General features: G+C 53.1%; 1 protein-coding gene across 4 annotated transcripts in view; it reads right to left on the reverse strand.

Moving 5' to 3' along the window:
• The window catches only part of ZFTRAF1 (zinc finger TRAF-type containing 1), a 37,023-nt gene extending 13,564 nt beyond the window's left edge, over window positions 1-23,459 (reverse strand). Inside the window, exon 1 of one of the 4 annotated variants that reach the window (XM_068238176.1) lies at window positions 23,155-23,459. In XM_068238176.1, coding sequence (XP_068094277.1) covers window positions 23,155-23,394 — 240 coding nt within the window. In that variant the 5' untranslated portion in view covers window positions 23,395-23,459. Of the gene's footprint in view, window positions 1-21,560; window positions 21,620-22,027; window positions 22,084-22,389; window positions 22,446-23,154 lie in introns of those variants that run through there. The other 3 variants (XM_068238174.1, XM_068238175.1, XM_068238173.1) reach the window with 3 other exon arrangements.
• Window positions 23,460-23,518: the final 59 nt, after the last annotated feature.

Raw genomic sequence — 23,518 nt, forward strand, 5'->3', positions numbered from 1 at the left:
AGCTTACTCGCACATGCCCAGTCTGGATGCACTCACTATGTCGTTTGTGAACTGAAACAAACCCATTTCACTAGTGGCTTCATAAGATGCACAGATGACTCGTACAGATGACTCACAGACTTTCCCTGCCTGCACAGATGACTCACACAGACGGATCTCTGCACAGACGACTCACACAGACGGCTCTCTGCACAGACGACTCACACAGACGGCTCTCTGCACAGACGACTCACACAGACGGCTCTCTGCACAGACGACTCACACAGACGGCTCTCTGCACAGACGACTCACACAGACGGCTCTCTGCACAGACGGCTCTCTGCACAGACGGCTCTCTGCACAGACGACTCACACAGACGGCTCTCTGCACAGACGACTCACACAGACGGCTCTCTGCACAGACGACTCACACAGACGGCTCTCTGCACAGACGACTCACACAGACGGCTCTCTGCACAGACGACTCACACAGACGGCTCTCTGCACAGACGACTCACACAGACGGCTCTCTGCACAGACGACTCACACAGACGGCTCTCTGCACAGACGACTCACACAGACGGCTCTCTGCACAGACGACTCACACAGACGGCTCTCTGCACAGACGACTCACACAGACGGCTCTCTGCACAGACGACTCACACAGACGGCTCTCTGCACAGACGACTCACACAGACGGCTCTCTGCACAGACGACTCACACAGACGGCTCTCTGCACAGACGACTCACACAGACGGCTCTCTGCACAGACGACTCACACAGACGGCTCTCTGCACAGACGACTCACACAGACGGCTCTCTGCACAGACGACTCACACAGACGGCTCTCTGCACAGACGACTCACACAGACGGCTCTCTGCACAGATGACTCACTGCACAGACGACTCACACAGACGGCTCCCTGCACAGACGACTCACACAGACGGCTCCCTGCACAGACGACTCACACAGACGGCTCCCTGCACAGACGACTCACACAGACGGCTCCCTGCACAGACGACTCACACAGACGGCTCCCTGCACAGACGACTCACACAGACGGCTCCCTGCACAGACGACTCACACAGACGACTCACACAGACGGCTCCCTGCACAGACGACTCACACAGACGGCTCTCTGCACAGACGACTCACACAGACGGATCTCTGCACAGATGACTCACACAGACGGATCTCTGCACAGACGACTCACACAGACTTTGGCTCCATGCACTTTGCATTGTAACACCTCACCAGAGGTGTCGGTAACTTGTTAAAGGGAACCTTAACTGCTGCGGAAAAATAAATTCACTTACCTGGGGGCTTTCCCAAGCCTCCTGCAGCCGTCCTGTGCCCGCGCCGGTCCTTCGGTGCCCTCTGGTCTCCCTCCGCCGCTAAGTTTCGATTTCGGACGACTGCCAGTCGTCCTGGGGCCTCTTCCGCATTCCTGGTCGTAAACTGCAGTAAAGCGCGTCCGCATGACGCGTTTGACGTCATGCGATGACGCGTTTGGCGTCATGCGGACGCGCTTTACTGCAGTTTACGACAAGGAATGCGGAAGAGGCCCCAGGACGACTGGCAGTCGTCCGAAATCGAAACTCAGCGGCGGAGGGAGACCGGAGGGCACCGAAGGACCGGCGCGGGCACAGGACGGCTGCAGGAGGCTTGGGAAAGCCCCCAGGTAAGTGAATTTATTTTTCCGCAGCAGTTAAGGTTCCCTTTAAGACCTCACCAGAGGTGTCGGTAACTTGTTAAGACCTCACCAGAGGTGTCGGTAACTTGTTAAGACCTCACCAGAGGTGTCGGTAACTTGTTAAGACCTCACCAGAGGTGTCGGTAACTTGTTAAGACCTCACCAGAGGTGTCGGTAACTTGTTAAGACCTCACCAGAGGTGTCGGTAACTTGTTAAGACCTCACCAGAGGTGTCGGTAACTTGTTAAGACCTCACCAGAGGTGTCGGTAACTTGTTAAGACCTCACCAGAGGTGTCGGTAACTACCGCCAGGCTTACCGCTTGTTGAAGGCTTTATGAACTGACATTTGCTGTCAATTTACTGACATGTGTTGTCGGTAACTGCAGCCAAGTCGGTAATTTATCTCCCTGGTCGGTAATGTCAGCTTTCCATGCGGTAACAGCCTTTATGAATTGACACATTGCTAAGTGGTCGGGAAAGTCAGCTGTTTTCAGCATTACCGCATGTGGAAATGCTTTATGAATTGAGGCCAATGTGTCTAATAAGAGTGAAAAATAAATAAATGCCAAAATAAATAAAACAAGTAGGTGCCGTATGCTAGAGTTTGTTCAGTGACTCTGCTGCACACACTGATCAAATGCAACCACGTCCCAGCTGGAGGCAAGTTCAACCAGGATCCCTCAATGTAGCACATCCTAGTCAGTGTATAACTGGAGGCTTCAGTAATGCTGCTATTTATACACCTAGCACCCCCCCCCCCCTTCTTGGCTTGCAGGTTCCCTGCTACCCTACAGCAGCAACTTTAACAAGCATCTCCACCCTGCGGTGTCCATGTACCCTGAAGCTACAAAGGATACCAATGTACACCAGTCAGCAACGTTCTCAACAAGCTCCACCCTGCAGTGTCCATGTACCCTGAAGCTACAAAGGATACCGATGTACACCAGTCAGCAACGTTCTCAACAAGCTCCACCCTGCAGTGTCCATGTACCTTGAAGCTACGAAGGACAGCAATGTACACCAGTCAGCAACATTCTCAACAAGCATCTCCACCCTGCGATGTCCATGTACCCTGAAGCTACAAAGCATACCAATGTACACCAGCCAGCAACGTTCTCAACAAGCTCCACCCTGCTGTGTCCATGTACCCTGAAGCTACAAAGGATATCAATGTACACCAGTCAGCAACGTTCTCAACAAGCTCCATCCTGCGGTGTCCATGTACCCTGAAGCTATGAGGGTCAGCAATGTACACCAGTCAGCAACTTTAACAAGCATCTCCACCCTGCGGTGTCCATGTACCCTGAAGCTACAAAGGATACCAATGTACACCAGTCAGCAACGTTCTCAACAAGCTCCACCCTGCAGTGTCCATGTACCTTGAAGCTACGAAGGACAGCAATGTACACCAGTCAGCAACATTCTCAACAAGCATCTCCACCCTGCGATGTCCATGTACCCTGAAGCTACAAAGCATACCAATGTACACCAGTCAGCAACGTTCTCAACAAGCTCCACCCTGCAGTGTCCATGTACCCTGAAGCTATGAGGGTCAGCAATGTACACCAGTCAGCAACGTTCAACAAGCATCTCCACCCTGCGGTGTCCATGTACCCTGAAGCTACGAAGGACAGTAATGTACACGAGTCAGCAACATTGTCAACAAGCTCCACCCTGCAATGTCCATGTACCCTGAAGCTACGAAGGACAGTAATGTACACCAGTCACCAATGTTCTCAACAAGCATCTCCACCCTGCGATGTCCATGTACCCTACGGCTGGCAATGTACACAGGTAGAGGCTCTGTCAATGAAGCCGGCTCTAAACACGCTATACAGCCAAGAACCAGAAGCAGCAGGAATCATGGCCACCTCGGAAAACGTCGTTTTCACTATCAGAATGGGTGAGCAGGAATCCCCTCCGAGTTATGGGAAGAAGCGTCAGGAACCAAAGAGGATAGCCAATGTCCTTCTCACTGGACTGATCAGAATTGTTATGTAACTTCAACAAGATCAGAAGACCAGCAGAAGATAATGGCACCAAATAAAAGTAACCATTTCCTTCATTATGGACATTTTATAAACATCCAATTAGTGCAAAGAGGACGTTAGGAGTCCAGTTATTCTGCTAAAGCGTGTCTGTTCCCTGCAGCCCAAGGCATGACGTATTTCATAATCATTCTTAGCCCTGTTCAGGGTAAAGTGGCCTTTGAGGGCTCGTTCCCACTATCGCGAATCTGCATGCGTCCAACGCATGCAGATCCGCACATGTCATGCAAGTGGATGGGCCTGTTTCCACTGTAGCGTTGTTGAGGTGCGTTTTTTTCAGCGGTAAAAAAACGCACAAAAGAGCTAACGATTTCGCCTGCGTCGGGAATCCGTGCGAATCGCCGCTAATGTATTTAATAGTAAAAAAGCATGCGTTTGTTACATGCGTTTTTACCCGCGATTTCGCACCTTTTTCAATTTTATTTAGCCCTGGCAGTGTCATGGTTAATTTCGCATGGCACCCTGCCATGCGAAATCGCATGCGAAATCGCGGGTAAAAACGCATGCGGAAACGCATCCGCATGCGTTTTTACAAGCGTCGGAATGCAGCCGAAATCGCGTCGCAACAGTGGGAACGAGCCCTGAGTGAAACTTGTCTATAGAATCAGTCTCAGCAGCTTAGATGGCTTCACTAAGTAAACAGTATGAATGAAGGCAAACTAGCTTATCAGGGCACCTGGACAAAAGGGGCCAACATGGCAAACGCACCAGAAAGAGAGAAGTAATGGTTAACCAAGGCCAAAACTACAATCAGTCAGTGGTGTTCAGAAATGGAAAGATCTGTCCAATGCCTGGTACACACATTGAGATTTTCTGTCAGATCGATTATTTCCAACATTTCCATCGATTTTCTGTTCACCTCTATCGAAGATCGATCGGAAAACGATCTAAAATCAAATCGGACAGGTTGGAGATAATCGATCTGAGAGTAAATCTCATGTGTACCTAAAGCCTCATACACCGGGTCCAATTTTCCATCAGATCGACCAGTGATCTGATAAGAAATTGCATCGTGTGTAGATCACGTCCGAATTGTATCCGATCAATTTTGGGTTGACAAGTACCTAAAATTGATCAAAATCCAAATCAGACCGGTCAGAAATTATCTAAAAGATCCGTCGATCTGACGGAAAATTGTACCGTGTGTACCCGGCTTTAAGGTGGCCACACACTGGTCGATATGGCCAGCAGATCATCGCTCTTCAATCATAATCTGATCAGAGAGGGATCTGTCTGCTCGATTCCCTCCACACAGATTTTCTATAAATCTTTAGCATGAAATCTTTGACAATCTGTGCCCTCCTGCCAGGTCTCCCAGTCCCCGCCCCCCCGGCCATGCAGCTCGTCTGCCCGTCGCGTGGTTCCGGTTTCTTCTCTCCCTGCCGGCTGCTGTCTTCACTCCTGAGACCCAGGGCGCCTGTGACATAATGCAGGGGTCACACACTAGGGGCAGTGTGGCATGTTCCTTATGTGACCACTAGGGGCCGCCAGTATTTGGGACGTTACACAAGCACCCCGAGACACAGGAGTGAAGAGGAAAAGAAGCAGCCAGCGGGACAGGAAGAGACCAGAACCGTATTACTGACAGGGGAGAGTAGATTAGTCGCCCATCGAATCGCTCACCGCTAGCAGCACGCTCCCGACCAACCAACCAACCAAAATTATCCATCCTGTCTGATTAACTGAACCAAGTTATCTCGTCCGGAAATCTGTTGATCGGGAATAGTTTGCCACATCAATTCCTAGAAGATCGAATGCATTCTATGGCCACCTATAGGCCTCTTTCACACTTAAGGCTGAAGGCAGTGAATGCACCACCTGTTAAACGCTGACAGGAGCTGGGTTACAAACGCTGCCATTCGGTTGCATTTTTCCTGCGCCGTAAATCCGCCCGTGGCTGGCAGACGGGAGGCTGAGCTTCCCGAGAAGTGCGCCGTTCAGCTGCCCATGTGGAAAACGTCTCATTTGTCAGAAGGCGACCTGTGTGCTAATTCATGAGAGGAAATCCGGAGGTCTAACCAAAATATAGGACAGCTTACGGTCCAACATCGTTCCAAGCGACAAATCAGTTGGTACAAAGTACAGTTCAGCTTTCCAAGTCACAGAGGAAGTGGCCCCACAAGTGGACATGGCACAATGAAGCCTCCACAGACACTAACACGCTTCTGTCAGCCTACAGACTCCTCACAGAGGAAGTGGCCTCACAAGTGGACATGGCACAATGAAGCCTCCACAGACACTAACACGCTTCTGTCAGCCTACAGACTCCCCACAGAGGAAGTGGCCTCACAAGTGGACATGGCACAATGAAGCCTCCACAGACACTAACACGCTTCTGTCAGCCTACAGACTCCTCACAGAGGAAGTGGCCTCACAAGTGGACATGGCACAATGACGCCTCCGCAGACACTAACACGCTTCTGTTAGCCTACAGACTCCTCACAGAGGAAGTGGCCTCAGAAGTGGACGTGGTACAGGGTCACCTCCACAGACACTAACAAGCTTCTGTCAGCCTACAAACTCCTCACAGAGGAAGTGGCCTCACAAGTGGACGTGGCACAAGGCCACCTCCACAGACACTAAAACGCTTCTGTCAGCCTACAGACTCCTCACAGAGGAAGTGGCCTCACAAGTGGACGTGGCACAAGGCCACCTCCACAGACACTAACACGCTTCTGTCAGCCTACAGACTCCTCACAGAGGAAGTGGCCTCACAAGTGGACGTGGTACAGGGTCACCTCCGCAGACACTGACACGCTTCTGTCAGCCTACAGACTCCTCACAGAGGAAGTGGCCTCACAAGTGGACGTGGTACAAGGCCACCTCCACAGATACTGACACGCTTCTGTCAGCCTACAGACTCCTCACAGAGGAAGTGGCCTCACAAGTGGACGTGGTACAGGGTCACCTCCGCAGACACTGACACGCTTCTGTCAGCCTACAGACTCCTCACAGAGGAAGTGGCCCCACAAGTGGACGTGGTACAGGGTCACCTCCACAGACACTAACACGCTTCTGTCAGCCTACAGACTCCTCACAGAGGAAGTGGCCCCACAAGTGGACGTGGTACAGGGTCACCTCCACAGACACTAACACGCTTCTGTCAGCCTACAGACTCCTCACAGAGGAAGTGGCCCCACAAGTGGACGTGGTACAGGGTCACCTCCACAGACACTAACACGCTTCTGTCAGCCTACAGACTCCTCACAGAGGAAGTGGCCCCACAAGTGGACGTGGTACAGGGTCACCTCTGCAGACACAAACACACTTCTGTCAGCCTACAGACTCCTCACAGAGGAAGTGGCCTCCCAAGTGGACGTGGTACAGGGTCACCTCCACAGACACTAACACGCTTCTGTCAGCCTACAGACTCCTCACAGAGGAAGTGGCCCCACAAGTGGACGTGGTACAGGGTCACCTCTGCAGACACAAACACACTTCTGTCAGCCTACAGACTCCTCACAGAGGAAGTGGCCCCACAAGTGGACGTGGTACAGGGTCACCTCCGCAGACACTAACACGCTTCTGTCAGCCTACAGACTCCTCACAGAGGAAGTGGCCTCACAAGTGGACGTGGTACAGGGTCACCTCTACAGACACTAACACGCTTCTGTCAGCCTACAGACTCCTCACAGAGGAAGTGGCCCCACAAGTGGACGTGGTACAGGGTCACCTCTGCAGACACAAACACACTTCTGTCAGCCTACAGACTCCTCACAGAGGAAGTGGCCCCACAAGTGGACGTGGTACAGGGTCACCTCTGCAGACACTGACATGCTTCTGTCAGCCTACAGACTCCTCACAGAGGAAGTGGCCTCACAAGTGGACGTGGTACAGGGTCACCTCCGCAGACACTAACACGCTTCTGTCAGCCTACAGACTCCTCACAGAGGAAGTGGCCCCACAAGTGGACGTGGTACAGGGTCACCTCTGCAGACACTGACATGCTTCTGTCAGCCTACAGACTCCTCACAGAGGAAGTGGCCTCACAAGTGGACGTGGTACAGGGTCACCTCCGCAGACACTAACACGCTTCTGTCAGCCTACAGACTTCTCACAGAGGAAGTGGCCTCACAAGTGGACGTGGCACAAGGTCACCTCTACAGACACTGACACGCTTCTGTCAGCCTACAGACTCCTCACAGAGGAAGTGGCCTCACAAGTGGACGTGGTACAGGGTCACCTCCGCAGACACTAACACGCTTCTGTCAGCCTACAGACTTCTCACAGAGGAAGTGGCCTCACAAGTGGACGTGGCACAAGGTCACCTCTACAGACACTGACACGCTTCTGTCAGCCTACAGACTCCTCACAGAGGAAGTGGCCTCACAAGTGGACGTGGTACAGGGTCACCTCTGCAGACACAAACACGCTTCTGTCAGCCTACAGACTCCTCACAGAGGAAGTGGCCTCACAAGTGGACGTGGCACAAGGCCACCTCCACAGACACTAACACGCTTCTGTCAGCCTACAGACCCCTCACAGAGGAAGCGACCTCACAAGTGGACGTGGTACAGGGTCACCTCTGCAGACACAAACACACTTCTGTCAGCCTACAGACCCCTCACAGAGGAAGTGACCTCACAAGTGGACGTGGTACAAGGTCACCTCTACAGACACTAACACGCTTCTGTCAGCCTACAGACCCCTCACAGAGGAAGTGACCTCACAAGTGGACGTGGTACAAGGTCACCTCCACAGACACGCTTCTGTCAGCCTACAGACTCCTCACAGAGGAAGTGGCCTCCCAAGTGGACGTGGTACAGGGTCACCTCCACAGACACGCTTCTGTCAGCCTACAGACTCCTCACAGCGGAAGTGGCCTCACAAGTGGACGTGGTACAGGGTCACCTCTACAGACACTGACACGCTTCTGTCAGCCTACAGACTCCTCACAGAGGAAGTGGCCCCACAAGTGGACGTGGTACAAGGACACCTCTACAGACACTAACAAGCTTCTGTCAGCCTACAGACTCCTCACAGAGGAAGTGGCCTCACAAGTGGACGTGGCACAAGGCCACCTCCACAGACACTAACACGCTTCTGTCAGCCTACAGACTCCCCACAGAGGAAGTGGCCCCACAAGTGGACGTGGTACAAGGACACCTCTACAGACACTAACACGCTTCTGTCAGCCTACAGACTCCTCACAGAGGAAGTGGCCCCACAAGTGGACGTGGTACAAGGACACCTCTACAGACACTAACACGCTTCTGTCAGCCTACAGACTCCTCACGGAGGAAGTGGCCTCACAAGTGGACGTGGTACAGGGTCACCTCCACAGACACTAACACGCTTCTGTCAGCCTACAGACTCCTCACAGAGGAAGTGGCCCCACAAGTGGACGTGGTACAGGGTCACCTCTGCAGACACAAACACACTTCTGTCAGCCTACAGACTCCTCACAGAGGAAGTGGCCTCCCAAGTGGACGTGGTACAGGGTCACCTCCACAGACACTAACACGCTTCTGTCAGCCTACAGACTCCTCACAGAGGAAGTGGCCCCACAAGTGGACGTGGTACAGGGTCACCTCTGCAGACACAAACACACTTCTGTCAGCCTACAGACTCCTCACAGAGGAAGTGGCCCCACAAGTGGACGTGGTACAGGGTCACCTCCGCAGACACTAACACGCTTCTGTCAGCCTACAGACTCCTCACAGAGGAAGTGGCCTCACAAGTGGACGTGGTACAGGGTCACCTCTACAGACACTAACACGCTTCTGTCAGCCTACAGACTCCTCACAGAGGAAGTGGCCCCACAAGTGGACGTGGTACAGGGTCACCTCTGCAGACACAAACACACTTCTGTCAGCCTACAGACTCCTCACAGAGGAAGTGGCCCCACAAGTGGACGTGGTACAGGGTCACCTCTGCAGACACTGACATGCTTCTGTCAGCCTACAGACTCCTCACAGAGGAAGTGGCCTCACAAGTGGACGTGGTACAGGGTCACCTCCGCAGACACTAACACGCTTCTGTCAGCCTACAGACTCCTCACAGAGGAAGTGGCCTCACAAGTGGACGTGGCACAAGGTCACCTCTACAGACACTGACACGCTTCTGTCAGCCTACAGACTCCTCACAGAGGAAGTGGCCTCACAAGTGGACGTGGTACAGGGTCACCTCTGCAGACACAAACACGCTTCTGTCAGCCTACAGACTCCTCACAGAGGAAGTGGCCTCACAAGTGGACGTGGCACAAGGCCACCTCCACAGACACTAACACGCTTCTGTCAGCCTACAGACCCCTCACAGAGGAAGCGACCTCACAAGTGGACGTGGTACAGGGTCACCTCTGCAGACACAAACACACTTCTGTCAGCCTACAGACCCCTCACAGAGGAAGTGACCTCACAAGTGGACGTGGTACAAGGTCACCTCTACAGACACTAACACGCTTCTGTCAGCCTACAGACCCCTCACAGAGGAAGTGACCTCACAAGTGGACGTGGTACAAGGTCACCTCCACAGACACGCTTCTGTCAGCCTACAGACTCCTCACAGAGGAAGTGGCCTCCCAAGTGGACGTGGTACAGGGTCACCTCCACAGACACGCTTCTGTCAGCCTACAGACTCCTCACAGCGGAAGTGGCCTCACAAGTGGACGTGGTACAGGGTCACCTCTACAGACACTGACACGCTTCTGTCAGCCTACAGACTCCTCACAGAGGAAGTGGCCCCACAAGTGGACGTGGTACAAGGACACCTCTACAGACACTAACAAGCTTCTGTCAGCCTACAGACTCCTCACAGAGGAAGTGGCCTCACAAGTGGACGTGGCACAAGGCCACCTCCACAGACACTAACACGCTTCTGTCAGCCTACAGACTCCCCACAGAGGAAGTGGCCCCACAAGTGGACGTGGTACAAGGACACCTCTACAGACACTAACACGCTTCTGTCAGCCTACAGACTCCTCACAGAGGAAGTGGCCCCACAAGTGGACGTGGTACAAGGACACCTCTACAGACACTAACACGCTTCTGTCAGCCTACAGACTCCTCACGGAGGAAGTGGCCTCACAAGTGGACGTGGCACAAGGCCACCTCCGCAGACACTAACACGCTTCTGTTAGCCTACAGACTCCTCACAGAGGAAGTGGCCCCACAAGTGGACGTGGTACAGGGTCACCTCCACAGACACTAACACGCTTCTGTCAGCCTACAGACTCCTCACAGAGGAAGTGGCCTCACAAGTGAACGTGGTACAGGGTCACCTCTACAGACACTAACACGCTTCTGTCAGCCTACAGACTCCTCACAGAGGAAGTGGCCTCACAAGTGGACGTGGCACAAGGTCACCTCCGCAGACACTAACACGCTTCTGTCAGCCTACAGACTCCCCACAGAGGAAGTGGCCTCACAAGTGGACGTGGTACAGGGTCACCTCCGCAGACACCAACACGCTTCTGTCAGCCTACAGACTCCTCACAGAGGAAGTGGCCTCACAAGTGGACGTGGCACAAGGCCACCTCCACAGATACTAACACGCTTCTGTCAGCCTACAGACTCCTCACAGATGAAGTGGCCTCACAAGTGGACGTGGTACAGGGTCACCTCCGCAGACACCAACACGTTTCTGTCAGCCTACAGACTCCTCACAGAGGAAGTGGCCTCCCAAGTGGACGTGGCACAATGACGCCTCCGCAGACACTAACACGCTTCTGTTAGCCTACAGACTCCTCACAGAGGAAGTGGCCTCAGAAGTGGACGTGGTACAAGGTCACCTCCACAGATACTAACACGCTTCTGTCAGCCTACAGACTCCCGACAGAGGAAGTGGCCCCACAAGTGTACGTGGTACAAGGTCACCTCTACAGACACTAACACGCTTCTGTCAGCCTACAGACTCCTCACAGAGGAAGTGGCCTCACAAGTGGACGTGGCACAAGGCCACCTCCACAGACACTAACACGCTTCTGTCAGCCTACAGACTCCTCACATAGGAAGTGGCCTCACAAGTGGACGTGGTACAGGGTCACCTCCACAGACACAAACACGCTTCTGTCAGCCTACAGACTCCTCACATAGGAAGTGGCCCCACAAGTGGACGTGGCACAAGGTCACCTCTACAGATACTGACACGCTTCTGTCAGCCTACAGACTCCTCACAGCGGAAGTGACCTCACAAGTGGACGTGGTACAGGGTCACCTCTACAGACACTAACACGCTTCTGTCAGCCTACAGACTCCTCACAGAGGAAGTGGCCTCACAAGTGGACGTGGTACAGGGTCACCTCTACAGACACTAACACGCTTCTGTCAGCCTACAGACTCCTCACAGAGGAAGTGGCCTCACAAGTGGACGTGGCACAAGGTCACCTCCGCAGACACTAACACGCTTCTGTCAGCCTACAGACTCCTCACAGAGGAAGTGGCCTCACAAGTGGACGTGGTACAGGGTCACCTCCGCAGACACCAACACGCTTCTGTCAGCCTACAGACTCCTCACAGAGGAAGTGGCCTCCCAAGTGGACGTGGCACAATGACGCCTCCGCAGACACTAACACGCTTCTGTCAGCCTACAGACTCCTCACAGAGGAAGTGGCCTCAGAAGTGGACGTGGTACAAGGTCACCTCCACAGACACTAACACGCTTCTGTCAGCCTACAGACTCCCGACAGAGGAAGTGGCCCCACAAGTGGACGTGGTACAAGGTCACCTCTACAGACACTAACACGCTTCTGTCAGCCTACAGACTCCTCACAGAGGAAGTGGCCCCACAAGTGGACGTGGTACAAGGTCACCTCCACAGACACTGACACGCTTCTGTCAGCCTACAGACTACTCACAGAGGAAGTGGCCTCACAAGTGGACGTGGTACAAGGTCACCTCCACAGACACTAACACGCTTCTGTCAGCCTACAGACTCCTCACAGAGGAAGTGGCCCCACAAGTGGACGTGGTACAAGGTCACCTCCACAGACACTAACACGCTTCTGTCAGCCTACAGACTCCTCACAGAGGAAGTGGCCTCACAAGTGGACGTGGTACAGGGTCACCTCTACAGACACTGACACGCTTCTGTCAGCCTACAGACTCCTCACAGAGGAAGTGGCCCCACAAGTGGACGTGGTACAAGGTCACCTCCGCAGACACTAACACGCTTCTGTCAGCCTACAGACTCCTCACAGAGGAAGTGGCCCCACAAGTGGACGTGGTACAGGGTCACCTCTACAGACACTAACACGCTTCTGTCAGCCTACAGACTCCTCACAGAGGAAGTGGCCCCACAAGTGGACGTGGTACAGGGTGACCTCCACAGACACTAACACGCTTCTGTCAGCCTACAGACTCCTCACAGAGGAAGTGGCCCCACAAGTGGACGTGGCACAATGACGCCTCCGCAGACACTGACACGCTTCTGTCAGCCTAGAAACTCCTCACAGAGGAAGTGGCCTCACAAGTGGACGTGGTACAAGGTCACCTCTACAGACACTGACACGCTTCTGTCAGCCTACAGACTCCTCACAGAGGAAGTGGCCTCACAAATGGACGTGGTACAGGGTCACCTCTACAGACACTAACACACTTCTGTCAGCCTACAGACTCCTCACAGAGGAAGTGGCCTCAGAAGTGGACGTGGTACAAGGTCACCTCCACAGATACTAACACGCTTCTGTCAGCCTACAGACTCCCGACAGAGGAAGTGGCCCCACAAGTGTACGTGGTACAAGGTCACCTCTACAGACACTAACACGCTTCTGTCAGCCTACAGACTCCTCACATAGGAAGTGGCCCCACAAGTGGACGTGGCACAAGGTCACCTCTACAGACACTAACACGCTTCTGTCAGCCTACAGACATCACAGAGGAAGTGGCCTCACAAGTGGAAATGGCACAATGACGCCTCCACAGATACTAAACACGCTTCTGTCAGCCTACAGACTCCTCACAGAGGAAGTGGCCCCACAAGTGGACGTGGTACAGGGTCACCTCCACAGATACTGACACGCTTCTGTCAGCCTACAGACTCCTCACAGCGGAAGTGACCTCACAAGTGGACGTGGTACAGGGTCACCTCTACAGACACTAACACGCTTCTGTCAGCCTACAGACTCCTCACAGAGGAAGTGGCCTCACAAGTGGACGTGGTACAGGGTCACCTCTACAGACACTAACACGCTTCTGTCAGCCTACAGACTCCTCACAGAGGAAGTGGCCTCACAAGTGGACGTGGCACAAGGTCACCTCCGCAGACACTAACACGCTTCTGTCAGCCTACAGACTCCTCACAGAGGAAGTGGCCTCACAAGTGGACGTGGTACAGGGTCACCTCCGCAGACACCAACACGCTTCTGTCAGCCTACAGACTCCTCACAGAGGAAGTGGCCTCCCAAGTGGACGTGGCACAATGACGCCTCCGCAGACACTAACACGCTTCTGTCAGCCTACAGACTCCTCACAGAGGAAGTGGCCTCAGAAGTGGACGTGGTACAAGGTCACCTCCACAGACACTAACACGCTTCTGTCAGCCTACAGACTCCCGACAGAGGAAGTGGCCCCACAAGTGGACGTGGTACAAGGTCACCTCTACAGACACTAACACGCTTCTGTCAGCCTACAGACTCCTCACAGAGGAAGTGGCCCCACAAGTGGACGTGGTACAAGGTCACCTCCACAGACACTGACACGCTTCTGTCAGCCTACAGACTCCTCACAGAGGAAGTGGCCTCACAAGTGGACGTGGTACAAGGTCACCTCCACAGACACTAACACGCTTCTGTCAGCCTACAGACTCCTCACAGAGGAAGTGGCCCCACAAGTGGACGTGGTACAAGGTCACCTCCACAGACACTAACACGCTTCTGTCAGCCTACAGACTCCTTACAGAGGAAGTGGCCTCACAAGTGGACGTGGTACAGGGTCACCTCTACAGACACTGACACGCTTCTGTCAGCCTACAGACTCCTCACAGAGGAAGTGGCCCCACAAGTGGACGTGGTACAAGGTCACCTCCGCAGACACTAACACGCTTCTGTCAGCCTACAGACTCCTCACAGAGGAAGTGGCCACACAAGTGGACGTGGTACAGGGTCACCTCTACAGACACTAACACGCTTCTGTCAGCCTACAGACTCCTCACAGAGGAAGTGGCCCCACAAGTGGACGTGGTACAGGGTGACCTCCACAGACACTAACACGCTTCTGTCAGCTTACAGACTCCTCACAGAGGAAGTGGCCCCACAAGTGGACGTGGCACAATGACGCCTCCGCAGACACTGACACGCTTCTGTCAGCCTAGAAACTCCTCACAGAGGAAGTGGCCTCACAAGTGGACGTGGTACAAGGTCACCTCTACAGACACTGACACGCTTCTGTCAGCCTACAGACTCCTCACAGAGGAAGTGGCCTCACAAATGGACGTGGTACAGGGTCACCTCTACAGACACTAACACACTTCTGTCAGCCTACAGACTCCTCACAGAGGAAGTGGCCTCACAAGTGGACGTGGTACAAGGTCACCTCTACAGACACTGACAAGCTTCTGTCAGCCTACAGACTCCTCACAGAGGAAGTGGCCTCACAAGTGGACGTGGCACAAGGACACCTCTACAGACACTAACATGCTTCTGTCAGCCTACAGACTTCTCACAGAGGAAGTGGCCTCACAAGTGGACGTGGCACAATGACGCCTCCACTGACACGCTTCTGTCCGCTGTTCAGTAACACATGAATGATGCAGATGCTGAAAAGCAGACATTCCTGGAACTCAGGAGGTCACAGAGTCCAGGGGGAGGTCACTGCAAGGCCATACTGGACAAAAAACAGCTAGACCTCAGGCCCTCCATGAACAGTGCCACGTACCACAACATCATGTGCGGAAAATACCAGCACAGCATGTGGCAACGATCTGGGGTGACTGTCACCAAAATGTCCACGTCTGCTGGGATATCCTTCTCAGCAGGTATATGAATCAGGGTCCTATACTGCCGAAACAGTGATTACAACATTATCACTAGACGAGGGATCTCCGGATGTATGGCTGCCAGCTCAGGTGAGTATTGTAGGTGGGCACTGCTCCAAATTCCACCGCTTTATATAACACAACGGAACGGTGACTCCGTATAAATGATGTCCATCTCCAGAATGTGCAGATTACAGTTAAGCGGATTTCCCTTAAAGAGAACCCGAGGTGTGTTTAAAGAATGTTATCTGCATACAGAGGCTGGATCTGCCTATACAGCCCAGCCTCTGTTGCTATTCCAAACCCCCCTAAGGTCCCCCTGCACTCTGCAATCCCTCGTAAATCAAAGCCGTGCTGTGAGGCTGTGTTTACATCTGTAGTGTCAGTCTCAGCTGCTCCCCCGCCTCCTGCATAGCTCCGGTCCCTGCCCCCGTCCCTTCCCTCCAATCAGCAGGGAAGGAAGGGATGCAGGCGGGGACCGGAGTTCTGCAGGAGGCGGGGAGAGCAGCAGACTGACACTATAAAGATAAACACAGCCAGCTCTGACAAGCTGTTTGTCAGCAGCACGGCTGTGATTTATGGAGGGATTGCAGAGTGCAGGGGGACCTTAGGGGGGTTTGGGATAGCAACAGAGGCTGGGCTGTATAGGAAGATCCAGCCTCTGTATGCAGATAATATTCTTCAAACCCACCTCGGGTTCTCTTTAAGGTGCCCAATAACGGTACAATATTTTTCTCAGATGCATTCAACTCATGTGAAATCTTTTTATGGTTGATTGAAATACAGAATTTTGAATTTTCCTATTTATTTCTGAAAATTGTTAATAAAACATTTTAATGAGGGAAACTAAAAAGAAAAAAACAAACAAACAACAGAATTTTGGCAAATGGAATGTTGGATTTCACAATCGTCTCTGAAGAGATAAAGTGCCCTAATCAACCCAATTATGGGAGCAATCGATAACTGCCTTTCCGTTTACCTACGACCCCACAAACCTGAATGATGGCATCTGAGGAAAATATTGTACCATTAATGGTCACCTTTAGGACCTTTAGGATATTACAGCGCTGCGTAATATGTTGGCGCTTTATAAATACAATAAATAATAATAATAATACACGAGGCGATCCACGGTCAATGTTCTGGCCAACAACTCCCCCTCACCCCCCCCCCCCCCAAAAGAAACAACAACAACAAAAAACCAGAAGAGTCTGACTCCTTTTGAGCCTTCCAATTCCTCTCTACCTCCCTTCGTTCCTCGCTGGTCCCTGGTCACATCTCCCACCAGCTGCATCTTTGGGTCTCTTCAGAAGCATTCTGTGACCCGAGCGATTCCCTGGCCTTCCAAGGAGACCAGAAAGCCTCTTCAACATTAAAGTTGGAAGCTGGAACGGAGGGCCTGGCGGTGGAAGGAGGGAATGCAGAAAGGAAAAAGGGAAGGCTCTAAGAGACCGAGAGCCTTTGCTCCTCTTAGGGGAGTATCTAACTTCTCATGAAGTTATAGTTGTCCTTGAGGCTGCTTTCACAGTGGGACGTTACAGGCGCACGTTAGAGCAGCCAGTAACGCAGCCCAACGCATAGTAATGAAAAATCAATGGGCTGTTCACAGTGCCCACTTTGCGTTACATTGTAACCCTGCACGTTCTGGGAAAGTGCAGCATGCAGTACGTTATATACGGTTTTAGCCGCGTTAGACTGTTTGCACATGCTCAGTAATGTTGGAGGAGGAGGTCTCCCCTCCTCCTCCTCCTCCTCAGCGGCCAGCCACATGGCTAATTAATATTCACTGCACTGCAGAGACTCGTGGTGGGACTGTAGTGTTGTCCGGATCATGAACGAATCGTTCATTTGATCCGGATCTTTTTTTGTGAGCCGAATCATCCGGATCACCACAATGAAAGATTCGGTTCACAGTGGATGTCTGTCTGGAAGAAACAGGAACATACAGAATGTACAGTGCAGGGAAAGTCCTGTCCTGCTAGTCATTTCACTCCCAGTCTGCTTCCCTAGTAAAATGATTCAAATGATTCGGTTCAAAGATCCGGATCTTTTCAATGATCCGATTCAAATGATCCGAATCCTTAAAAAGATCCGGACTTCCTATCACTAACCTGGAACGGCTGCATAACTCAGCTCAATCTGACGTCCAACTTCAACACCACCATGCGTTGCGTTAGGGGCACGTTATGCGACCATAATGTCCCCTAACACGCAACGTCTTGGTGGGAAAGTAGCCTTAAAGAGTAACTGTCGGGCATAAAATCAATTCTTTATTTTTATCTAGTAAACAAGTAATAAGGATGCTAATCAGGCAATCCAAAAGTTACACATCTCTATTACTTTTCTTGCTGATGAATGATCATTCCCCAGATTACCTGACTCTTATTTGGTACATTGCCACAGAAAGGAAGTTGCAGGGCATGCTGGGTTGTCTTTTTTTGCTTCTGTACATTAGTTAAGTCTGAGGGGAAATAAAGAAGCAAAAAAAGACAACCAAGCATGCCCTGCAACTTCCTTTGTGTGGCAATGTACCAAATAAGAGTCGGGTAAACTGGGGAATGATCATTTATCAACAAGAAAAACAAAAATTTGCTTTCCTAAAACAGAAAGAATTTGCGATAATTCAGGTTGGAGTGAGCTTGAGATGTCTCCCAGGCACCACTGCTGAATATATGCAAATTAACCATTGTACCCTTAGAAGCTAAACACACCTCCAGAACCGCTGGAATGCAATGATGTGTCAGCTTGTTAAATTTAACAAGCTGACACATCATTGCATTCCAGCGGTTCTGGAGGTGTGTTTAGCTTCTAAGGGTACAATGGTTAATTTGCATATATTCAGCAGTGGTGCCTGGGAGACATCTCGAGCTCACTCCAACCTGAATTATCGCAAATTCTTTCTGTTTTAGGAAAGCAAATTTTTGTTTTTCTTAACATCTTAGTAAGGGGGCTTTTAGGACCATTGTAGTCCCTTACACACTCCAATGAGTTCTGGGTCACCATGAGCTTGCTGGTTAGTCTGTATCAACAAGAAAAGTAATAGAGATTTTAACGTTTGGATTACCTGGTTAGAATCCTTATTACTTGTTTACCAGATAAAAATAAAGAACTGATTTTTTATTTTATGTCCGACAGTTACACTTTAAGCATTACCATTAATTGAGGAAGCCCAAAACCATCATATACAAGCTTTTGATGGTCTTTACTAAACAATCCTATGTTTGAAGCAACTTCTCAGAGGTTTCATTCCTTGAGACGATACATCGGCTGTACACTCACACAACCAGACTACGCAACCCACACAGGACCAATGGATCTATACGAGCACTCCCGATCTCTCAATGACTGGAGAAAACAATCATATATTGGTCTGCAGAAAAAGACACTTCTAGTCGCTGGATAATCGTCTCACAGATGCACACATCGGCCATGTAATGGGCTTGCGGACCTAGAATATAGAACTAAGTCCAGCCTGTCCAGAGGAAGCCACATGGAGGAGAGACCAAGTGTCAGAAGAAGACAAGAAAGGAAGGGTCTACATCCCCCAACTTCTGGACAGGTCCAGGCACACCATACAGCACAGTACAGGGGAGAGCCCAAGTGCCAGGAGAAGACAAGAAAGGAAGGGTCTACATCCCCAACCTATGGACAGGACCAGACACACCATACAGCACAGAGGAAAGACCAAGTGTCAGGAGAAGAAAGAAAGGGTCTACATCCCCAACCTATGGACAGGACCAGACACACCATACAGCACAGAGGAGAGACCAAGTGTCAGGAGAAGAAAGGAAGGGTCTACATCCCCAACCTATGGACAGGACCAGACACACCGTACAGCACAGAGGAGAGACCAAGTGTTAGGAGAAGACAAGAAAGAAAGGGTCTACATCCCCCAACCTCTGGACAGGACCAGACACACCGTACAGCACAGAGGAGAGACCAAGTGTTAGGAGAAGACAAGAAAAGGAAGGGTCTACATCCCCCAACCTCTGGACAGGACCAGACACACCGTACAGCACAGTACCGAGGAGAGACCAAGTGTCAGGAGAAGAAAGGAAGGGTCTACATCCCCCAACCTCTGGCCAGGACCTCTAGGCAGGACCAGACACACCGTACAGCACAGTACAGAGGTCCAGCCTCTCCACCCGGCTCTGAGAAGCCATAGTGGGCATGGATGGAGACCACAGAGATGGGACAGGATTGGATATCTGGGAGGGATCAGCATTGCACCTGGTGGCCAGATCCTGTTGCACAGCACTGAGTAGACCTCCCCCACAGCTGAACCCAAGAGGCGGGGGCATTCATGTGTAAGGAATAAGCAGGATCAGCTGCCCAGCTGGAATGGGTCAGGTATCAGGTGACAGAGGAGATCAGGTATTAGGAAGTGAGGAGGAAAATAAACTCACAGGGGTCTACAAATGCTGGAAAACGCTTCTGACTGATACTGGCACACCAGACACCATGGCAGCAAGAAAAAAACTACTAAAATAAGGAGGAGGAGCTGGGGGCGGGTACCAGTTACAAATGAGCAAAGTATTCACCTTTAATGCAAGTTTCAGCACCCTGGACAACAAATGAGGGGGTTTTATGTCCCATCCCCTCCCCCCTCCCATATTCCCTGTCCATCCTAGATCAGAATCCCAAACTGCTGATCTAATCACAGAGGATGGAGAAATATAGAATGGAGAGGAGGAGGGGCAGGCAGGGCTTTGGAGTCAGAGTCGAGGCAATTTGGGGTACTTGGTTTTATAAACTGAGGAGTCAGATGATTTTTGTACCAAATCCATACCCTGGTAAGTATTAGACTAAAGAGTCGGAGCAATTTTGGGTACCTAGAAGTTGGAGTCGGTGGTTTCATAAACGGAGGAGTCGGAGGACTTTTGTACGACTCCACAGCCCTGGAGGCAGATGGGTGAGGTGCAAGGGGCGGGGCAGACAAAGAGTGAGCTCAAGTCTCAGGGGTTTTGGTGTCTTACAAAAGGAGGAGGGTGGAAATTTAAGGCAGGAATCAGCAGTCAGTTTTCCAGAAGAGGCGGAGTCAGGTATCAGAAAAAGGTAATGGGTAGGGTCACAAATATGGAGGGGGAGGAGTCAGATCTCAGGGGGATTAGGGCAAGGTCACACATATGGAGGGGGTGGAGTCAGATCTCAGTAGGCAGAGGGAAAGGTCACACATATGGAGGGGAGGAGTCAGACCTCAGGAGGCAAAGGGTAAGGTCACACATATGGAGGAGGAGGAGTCAGACCTCAGGAGGCAGAGGGTTAGGTCACACATATGGAGGGGGAGGAGTCAGATCTCAGGGGGGTTAGGGCAAGGTCACACATATGGAGGGGGAGGAGTCAGATCTCAGGGGGTCAGAGTAAGGTCACACATATGGAGGGGTTAGGTCTCAGAAAGGGGTAGTTGTGACATATAAGGGTGGAGTTTGCCACACATATGCAGTGGGAGGAGGAAGGCATTAGTGTGGGTGATCCTCATGCCTTCATAAAGGGGGACCCTGAGTGGCCCCCGAAAAAATTGCCGCATTGTACAGATCGCACAGTGGAGGGACAATAAAGCGTGCTATTCTTGCAAAGGATTGGTGTGCTATCTTTGGAAACTAGAAGCAGCAGGGGAGGAGTCAGATCTCAGGAGGAGCCAGCAGAAGGGGAGGAGTCAGAAACTAGAAGCAGCAGGGGGAGGAGTCAGATTCTAGAAGCAGCAGGGGGAGGAGTCAGATTCTAGAAGCAGCAGGGGGAGGGGTCAGAAATCAGAAGGCAAGGAGTCAAGTCCCAGAGGCCAGACTGTAGTAGAATCAACAGGTTTAGAGTGTCAGACCCGAAAGTAGAGGAGTCAGACTGTACAAGAAGCAAGGGGTGGAGTCAGATCCCAGATGCAGTAGCAGGGTAGGAGGGGGCGGGGTCAGGCAGCAGGGGGCGGGGCCGCACCTGGTAGACGGAGGACTTGGGCAGGTCCAGGCACACGGTGCAGCACAGCACGCAGTACAGTCAGTAGGGAGGAGGAGGGGGCGGGGTAAGTAGGTGTAGGGGCGGGGTCAGGCAGTATAGGGGCGGGGGTCAGTGTCAGGCAGTATAAGGGGCGGGGCCACATCTGGTACACAGAGGACTTGGGCAGGTCCAGGCACACGGTGCAGCACAGCACCCAGTAGAGTCAGTAGGGGGGGAGGGGGAGGGGGCGGGGGCAGGCAGTATAGGGGGCGGGGTCAGGCAGTGAGGGGGCGGGGCCTGGCAGTATAGGGGGCGGGGCCACACCTGGTAGACGGAGGACTTGGGCAGGTCCAGGCACACGGTGCAGCACAGCACGCAGTAGGGGAGGAGGGGGCGGGGTCAGGCTGTATAGGGGGCGGAGTCAGTGTGAGGGGCGGGGTCAGGCAGTATAGGGGGCGGGGCCACACCTGATACACAGAGGATTTGGGCAGGTCCAGGCACACGGTGCAGCACAGCACGCAGTAGAGTCAGTAGGGGGCGGGGTCAGTAGGTGTAGGGGGCGTGGCCAGGCAGTAGGGGGCGGGGTCATGCAGTATAGGGGGCGGGGTCATGCAGTGAAGGGGGCGGGGTCAGGCAGTAGAGGGGCGGAGTCAGGCAGCAGGGGGCGGGGCCACACCTGATAGACAGATGACTTGGGCAGGTCCAGGCACACGGTGCAGCACAGCACGCAGTACAGTCAGTAGGGAGGAGGGGCGGGGTCAGGCAGTATAGGGGGCGGGGTCAGTAGGTGTATGGGCGGGGTCAGGCAGTATAGGGGGCGGGGCCACACCTGATAGACAGAGGACTTGGGCAGGTCCAGGCACACGGTGCAGCACAGCACGCAGTACAGTCAGTAGGGAGGAGGGGCGGGGTCAGGCAGTATAGGGGGCGGGGTCAGTAGGTGTATGGGCGGGGTCAGGCAGTATAGGGGGCGGGGCCACACCTGATAGACAGAGGACTTGGGCAGGTCCAGGCACACGGTGCAGCACAGCACGCAGTACAGTCAGTAGGGAGGAGGGGCGGGGTCAGGCAGTATAGGGGGCGGGGTCAGTAGGTGTATGGGCGGGGTCAGGCAGTATAGGGGGCGGGGCCACACCTGATAGACAGAGGACTTGGGCAGGTCCAGGCACACGGTGCAGCACAGCACGCAGTACAGTCAGTAGGGAGGAGGGGCGGGGTCAGGCAGTATAGGGGGCGGGGTCAGTAGGTGTATGGGCGGGGTCAGGCAGTATAGGGGGCGGGGCCACACCTGATAGACAGAGGACTTGGGCAGGTCCAGGCACACGGTGCAGCACAGCACGCAGTACAGTCAGTAGGGAGGAGGGGCGGGGTCAGGCAGTATAGGGGGCGGGGTCAGTAGGTGTATGGGCGGGGTCAGGCAGTATAGGGGGCGGGGCCACACCTGATAGACAGAGGACTTGGGCAGGTCCAGGCACACGGTGCAGCACAGCACGCAGTACAGTCAGTAGGGAGGAGGGGCGGGGTCAGGCAGTATAGGGGGCGGGGTCAGTAGGTGTATGGGCGGGGTCAGGCAGTATAGGGGGCGGGGCCACACCTGATAGACAGAGGACTTGGGCAGGTCCAGGCACACGGTGCAGCACAGCACGCAGTACAGTCTCTCCTCCAGGCGGCCGGACGTTGCGGGGTTGTCGCTCTCCGGCCTCAGGCGCTTCTTAGGCGGCCAGTCGCAGTCGGGCTCGGGGGGGAGGAGTCTGGCCGCGTCATCAGGCTCGGGGTGGATGGAGGATGATGAGGCCGCCATGCTGCTGGCCGCTTCCTCCCGCTGCTCCGACATCTCCTCTCACTGCAGCCCGACCGCCGCCATCTCCGCAACTGCCCCGCCCACCCGCTGACGCCGAGTCACCTGACCGCCCGCCGGGCCCCGCCCCCGTCACGTGAACCCGCTCGCTGCATTCGTG

Source organism: Hyperolius riggenbachi, chromosome 5, assembly GCF_040937935.1.
Source record: "Hyperolius riggenbachi isolate aHypRig1 chromosome 5, aHypRig1.pri, whole genome shotgun sequence".
In the NCBI taxonomy this organism is placed as follows: domain Eukaryota; kingdom Metazoa; phylum Chordata; class Amphibia; order Anura; family Hyperoliidae; genus Hyperolius; species Hyperolius riggenbachi.